Source organism: Ambystoma mexicanum, chromosome 5q (assembly GCF_040938575.1).
Source record: "Ambystoma mexicanum isolate Mex_15411 chromosome 5q, UKY_AmexF1_1, whole genome shotgun sequence".
Lineage (NCBI taxonomy): Eukaryota > Metazoa > Chordata > Amphibia > Caudata > Ambystomatidae > Ambystoma > Ambystoma mexicanum.
In genome coordinates this window covers 237904699-237910698 of record NC_090933.1, presented here as the reverse complement: position 1 = coordinate 237910698, position 6000 = coordinate 237904699, and the positions used below count along the sequence as shown (strand labels likewise).

At 46.8% G+C, this 6000-nt stretch overlaps 1 protein-coding gene across 1 annotated transcript in view; it reads left to right on the top strand.

Annotated features, from left to right (window-relative positions):
- The first annotated feature begins 3316 nt into the window (after positions 1–3316).
- The window catches only part of LOC138498247 (uncharacterized), a 107976-nt gene continuing 105292 nt past the window's right edge, over positions 3317–6000 (top strand). The window contains exon 1 of the mRNA XM_069622099.1: positions 3317–3554. Coding sequence (XP_069478200.1) covers positions 3317–3554 — 238 coding nt within the window. The remainder of the gene's footprint in view (positions 3555–6000) is intronic.

Genomic DNA, 6000 nt, shown 5'->3' with positions numbered 1-6000 from the left:
CCTTTCTGAGAGCATTGCAGTGGTTGGATTTGATGTGGCAGCGCATGGAGGTGGTCCCATATGAGTATTGTCCAGGTAGTCTGCGACTGAGTACTTTTCACTTTGGTAGCTTTAGCCTTTGGTACATTGCCAACAGAGGTAAAGAACTGCCACACCCATGATTCTCTCTGGGCGCTAGAGGTAGGAACTTCCTTTACCTCATCTTCTTGGTCCTCTTCATTGTCTTTGAAAGTACTGCTCTTATTTTGTTGTGTAGGCCCTCCAGCTGGTGGTGGTGGTGGCTCTTGGGTAGGAGGGATGGGAATAGCGAATGCCATTTTTAAGATAAAAAGCAGTTTTGCCAATATTCTTCCAAGTATGTGCTTGTACTAGATTGTTAATGAATAATAAGTAGAATAGGTGTAGGAGCTGTGCAAGGGTACAGTTTGAGCTTGAAAGTTCCTAGATCAGTAGAAAACGCAGTTCTGAACTGTTCGTGAAGCACGGACCCGTTCGCGAAGTGTGGACGCATTCGCGAACACGTCATCATGCCGCGTGCGCAAGATCAGGTGAGACTGTCTGGAAAGTCTGCGATAACGTTAGTCGTTCGCGGACGTCGACAAACTCAAAAACAGTGGAAAAGTTGCAAAAAGTGTATAGAAGTCTTAAAAATTATGTTAAAAGGTGGGAAATGGCAGAGTTTCAAGGTGAAACTTTGTAAATTGTACAAAAATGTTGCTATATTGCGGTACATATGATATTAGTAAGTTGTAGGAAATTAGCATGCACTGGTAACGACCTATGAAATTCACTGAAAAAACGTTGTTAAAGGAACGTTATTATTAAGTTGCACTAATAAAAACCTATGAAATTCAATGAAAAAACGTGTTAAAGGGACGTTATGGTTACAAGTAAAACCGAAAAACCTTAGAAATTCACCAGTAATTGTAAGCTAAGCAACCATAACTCGTGCCACCACCGTGCACTGCTAAGACTAATACCCAGGACACCAAAGATAACATCACAAATGGCATTGATGACATTGATGATTTTCTTCTATACCATAGAGATGGTTTGACTGCCTTTTTAAGTACAACTCCAGAGTAACAATGTGATTGAATATGGGAACAAGTAGCCAGTGGGCTACGAAACGCGTTATATCTTTTTTTGATTTGTGACTCAAAATAAACTTGAATTGGTCGGTAACTTTTTCTGGCTGATGGACGTCTAATTTTCTGAGTGCAACCCTCAAGCACGGTAGTACATACTGCTGTTTTTTTGGACTAGTTCTAATTAGCGATAGTATTTCTTCCTATCCTTTCACCGACCTCCGAAACACCACGCCGGTGAAGACAGAAAAGCTGCCCGTCGAAGACTACAGCGACGGACCGTTCGGCCTTGGTAGGCCGCCCCCGGGCCTCAGCCCAAACAGTAGGGAGAGAGGAGGGAGGCCATTTTAAGAATGCATATACTCCCCTTCCTTCGCCCAGCTGCCATAACCACAACCATATCCTATATCTATGGAAAATACAGGATTTAAATTTTGCCCCAAGTGTAATCGCAAATTCCTGTGGTTAGACAAACACTTACTATGTAATTTGTGTCTCCCGAGAGACCACGTTGAAACGTCTTGTTGAAGACGTTAAATGACGTTAAAGGACCTCTCCACGAAACGCTGGGCCCACTACGCCAGGAAACTCGAGGCGATGGAAGTAGAGGGTACCTTTAGCGATGGCAGCGACGCCGTGCTTTCGGACGGCGAGGGAGACGGAGTATCTCCAGCTACTCAAGCGCAGACCCCCGACCCCATAGGACAGGCCGGCGGCCATGTTGTGGGGAATACAACTGGCGGCAGTAGCAATACAAAAACACACACCACCAAGCACATAAGCCTGGGTCGAGATTCGACACATGGGTCGAGTGATCGACAACGTACGACACCCAGGGAACGGTCCGCTGAGTCCCAGTCCTCTGGGCAATCTCGCTCGAGATCGCCACACAACAGGGCCCAACCCTCGAAAGTTGGCAAGGGTGTTGCACGCAAAACTCCCTCCGAAGGTCGATCGTCCACGGATGAGGCCTCAGCCCCAGCATCCGAAATTCGGAAATTCGACGATCGGCGTCAGATAAGGTAGCAGGCCCCAAGAAGTCTGTAAAACACTCCTCTGGGCCCCGGGGGGGACATCACAAGAAGACATCTAAAACCCCTCATAGGGACAAAAGCCCTTCTAGGGAAAATATACCTCAAAAGGAAAAGTCTAAACATTCCAGGCCCTCAGAGAAACCTAAGGATTCTAGGCCTAAGGTAGTACCTCCCACTGATGAGGATTTAGGACTTCACCCTCAATCTGTAGTCATCCCAAGTTCCAAAGAATGGTCTTCTCAAGATATTGACAGAGTGATGAAAAGAATGATCTTTATGACCAGTTTTAAAAACAGAAAACCCTAATTACCTTCAGAGCTTCACCTCCACTCCCCCACCACAGCCCATTTGGTTCTCTAGCCTCTGCCTTACCTATTCAAGCCCCTTCTAAGAGGTCTTGTTCAAATGCTCCTTTACAGAGCACAGTAATAGATCTTTTTGACCCGGAAACAGACCCAGAAGATCTGTCCTTTGTGGAAACAGCTGACCCTCAGTTTATTGATGAGGATACAGAGGACCCTTATTATGGGGATGACGAGGACCAGGAGGCAGACCAAGAAGCAAATATGTACTCCATAGATTCCCCTCTTAACCAAGATACTCCGGATGTCGATTCGCCTATCAATAATCAACCCCTCCTTAATGAAGTACTAGCCAAAGCAGCTGAGCACTTTCAGATTGACACCCAGGAGGTTCAGGAGGATAGAGACTTTGCAGAGCAAATCCTTGTGGACAAAAAGACAGCGGCCCAGTTCATTCCGCTACTGAAATTAGTGCAGCACAGAATACAGCCATGTTTAGAAGCCCCCAATCTCACACGGGCCGTAAACCCACAAGTGGAGAAATTATTCAGGCCTGCACCGTCGGACCCTTTATATATCAGAGGCTAACTAAAACCAGACTCCTTAGTTGTCACGCCAACTAGAAAGAGAGCAGGTACACCTCTTGCTTCCTCCAAGCCACCACCTGATAAGGAGAGCAAAAAGATCTATGCCATGGGCAGACAGGTCGCTTCATCTGCGGTCTATCAGAACAGGATAGCGAACAATGCAATTCTCTTGGCTAGTTATAACTGCCACAAGTGGAAAGAAATGTCTGCATTACATTCGTCTGCCCCAGAGCCACTCAAATCCCAGTAGAGCACAAGTGGCTGCAGATGGAAGGGCGGTGTCTAGCTGTCTCCTTAAATCAAATATGTACGCGGCGGACAATGCCATAAGAGTCATTGTGCAAGGGACTGTTATTAAGAGGCATGCATGGCTGCGCAAGTTAGATTATAGACCGGAAATGCAGGCCACGCTAATCAACATGCCAGTGGAACCTAACATGCTCTTCGGTAAAGCCGTTGAAGAGGCACTTAAAACAGCAAAGGACGAGTATGACACTCTTAAATCTTTAGGTCAGCTCACTAACAAGCCTTCTGGTCAAAGAGGTAATGGGAAATTTCGTAGTTTTCGAGGCCAAAACTCTTAACGAGGATCCAGCTACTATCAAGGCCAGGGTTCCACCTGGGGGAATAATCAAAGCCAATCCTCCCAGGGATATCCCAGAGGACAAGGCAAAGGTCATGGTCGGGGCAGAGGCCTTTCCTCGAGGTGGCACACCACCTCGGAGCAAGTGACATTCCTCTTCAGGTGCCCTGCCATGCTTCTTTAGTAGGAGGACGCATTTCCAACTTCACCCACGCATGAGAGGGAATCACCTTAGGCAGGTGGATACTGTGTAGAACTACTCCAACGTCCCCACAACCACCCCCACGACAGAAAATCCACTCAGAAGAACATCAGCGTATCCTTCTAGAAGAGATAGCCACAATTCTATCAAAGGCCGCCATAAAAGTCGTCCCGGCCAACCAGGTAAACAGGGGCATTTATTCAACTTACTTCCTTGTGCTAAAGAAAGATCTAACAATGCACCCTGTATTAGATTTGCGCCCTGCAAACAAGTATGTCAAGCCACAAAAGTTCTGCATGGCTACGCTACAAGAGGTAATTCCTCTACTAAAAGGGGGGGATTACATGGCAACACTGAATATGAAAGATGCCTATTTTCATATTTCAATGTTCCCAGCGCACAGAATATTCTTGCTTTTCAAGATAGCAATCCAGCACTACCAATTCAAGGTGCTACCCTTTGGAATAACCTCTGCTCCAAGGGTATTCACAAAGGTACTGGCCGGGGTGGCAGCGCACCTGCGCAGGCAGGCAATCCCAGTGTAGCATACATGGACGACTGGCTTATTACAGGGGAATCACCCCTAATTTGCAGACTAAACATTCAAAGAACAATCAACCTCCTCTTTCAATTGGGCTTCTCCATCAACGAGAAAAAAGCCTAGTGCCAAGCAATACAAAACAGTTCTTAGGAGCTGTCTTAAACACAGAAGAGGGGTTGGTCTTTTCATCAGATGAAAGAGTAAAAAACTTGTTACTGCAAATACTACATTATCAGACCGGCCGCCAGATAAGGGTGCACAAAGCTATGCGTTTAATAGGCATGATGGCATCTTGCATTTACCTGGTTCTTCACGTGCGCCTGTACATGCGTCCCACGCAGGAGTGGTTGGCAAAACAGTGGTCTCAGGCAAGTGGCCAGTAGGACGATCTAGTGGTCGTTTCACCAACACTTCTTCGCTGATGGACGAGAGAGAATCTAACGAAAGGGAAACCTTTCTACGATCCAGAGGTACAGACGGGTATCACAACATAAGCCTCACTGGCAGGGTGGGGGGCTCACTACCTTCACCACACAGCTCAGGGTCTGTGGTCTCGTACTGTAGCTCAGAACCACATCAATCTGCTGCAACTTCTGGCAGTATTCTAAGCCCTTCAGGCATTCGAACCCCATTTAACAAACCTATTGATGCAGATCCTAACCGACAGCCTCACTGCGATGTTTTATATCAACAAACAGGGGGCTACACGTTCTCCAAATCTGTCCAAGCTTGCACAGCAAATTTGGAAATGGACACTCAGACGGAAGATTTTCCTGTCAGCACAACATGTTCCAGGGGAACTCGACTCTCTTGCAGACTCATTGAGCAGAGATCCCCTACCAGAAGAACACGAGTGGTGTCTGCACAAAGAGGTCGTAGAACACCTCTTCTCTCAATGGGGTTTCCCAACCATAGACTTATTCGCCACAAGCGAAAAGAGTCAATGCCCAGACTTCGCGTCTAGGTTCGCCCAGCCAGGCTCCAAGGGGAACGCCCTATGGATGAACTGGTCAGAGAAATTTGCTTACGCTTTTCCCTCTCATGAGGAAGGTGGTGAACAAAATACACAAGGAACCGATGACGCTTATCCTAGTTGCTCCTATGTGGACAAGACAACCGTGATATCCACATCTGCACAAACTGGCAATGTGTGATCCCATCAAACTCCCGTGCCAGTACAACCTACTCACCCAGCACGAAGGACTAACAGTGCAGCCGCAATCAATGAACTTGGCAGCATGGCTCCTGAGGTCATAGAGTTCGGACATCTCAACCAGCCACCGAGATACATGGATATCTTGAAAGAATCAAGAAAACCAAACACTAGGCACTGTTACTTTGACAAATGGAGGAGATTCATAATTTGCTGCCAGGCTAACCACATCAACCCCATAGAATGTACTCCATCCCACATTCTAACTTATAATGCTCCATTTGCTAGATGCAGGGTTAGTCTTTAACTCCCTAAAAGTCCACCTGGCAGCTTTGTCAGCCCACATGACCTCTCATAATAAGGTCTTATGGTGGAAAGTACCAGTCATCAAGGCTTTTATGGAAGGGGTAAAGAGATTCCATCCTCCAATTTCTAACCCGCCGCCAGGTTGGAACCTTAATGTGGTACTCGCTAAGCTCATGGGACCCCCTTTCAAGCCTATGCACAAGT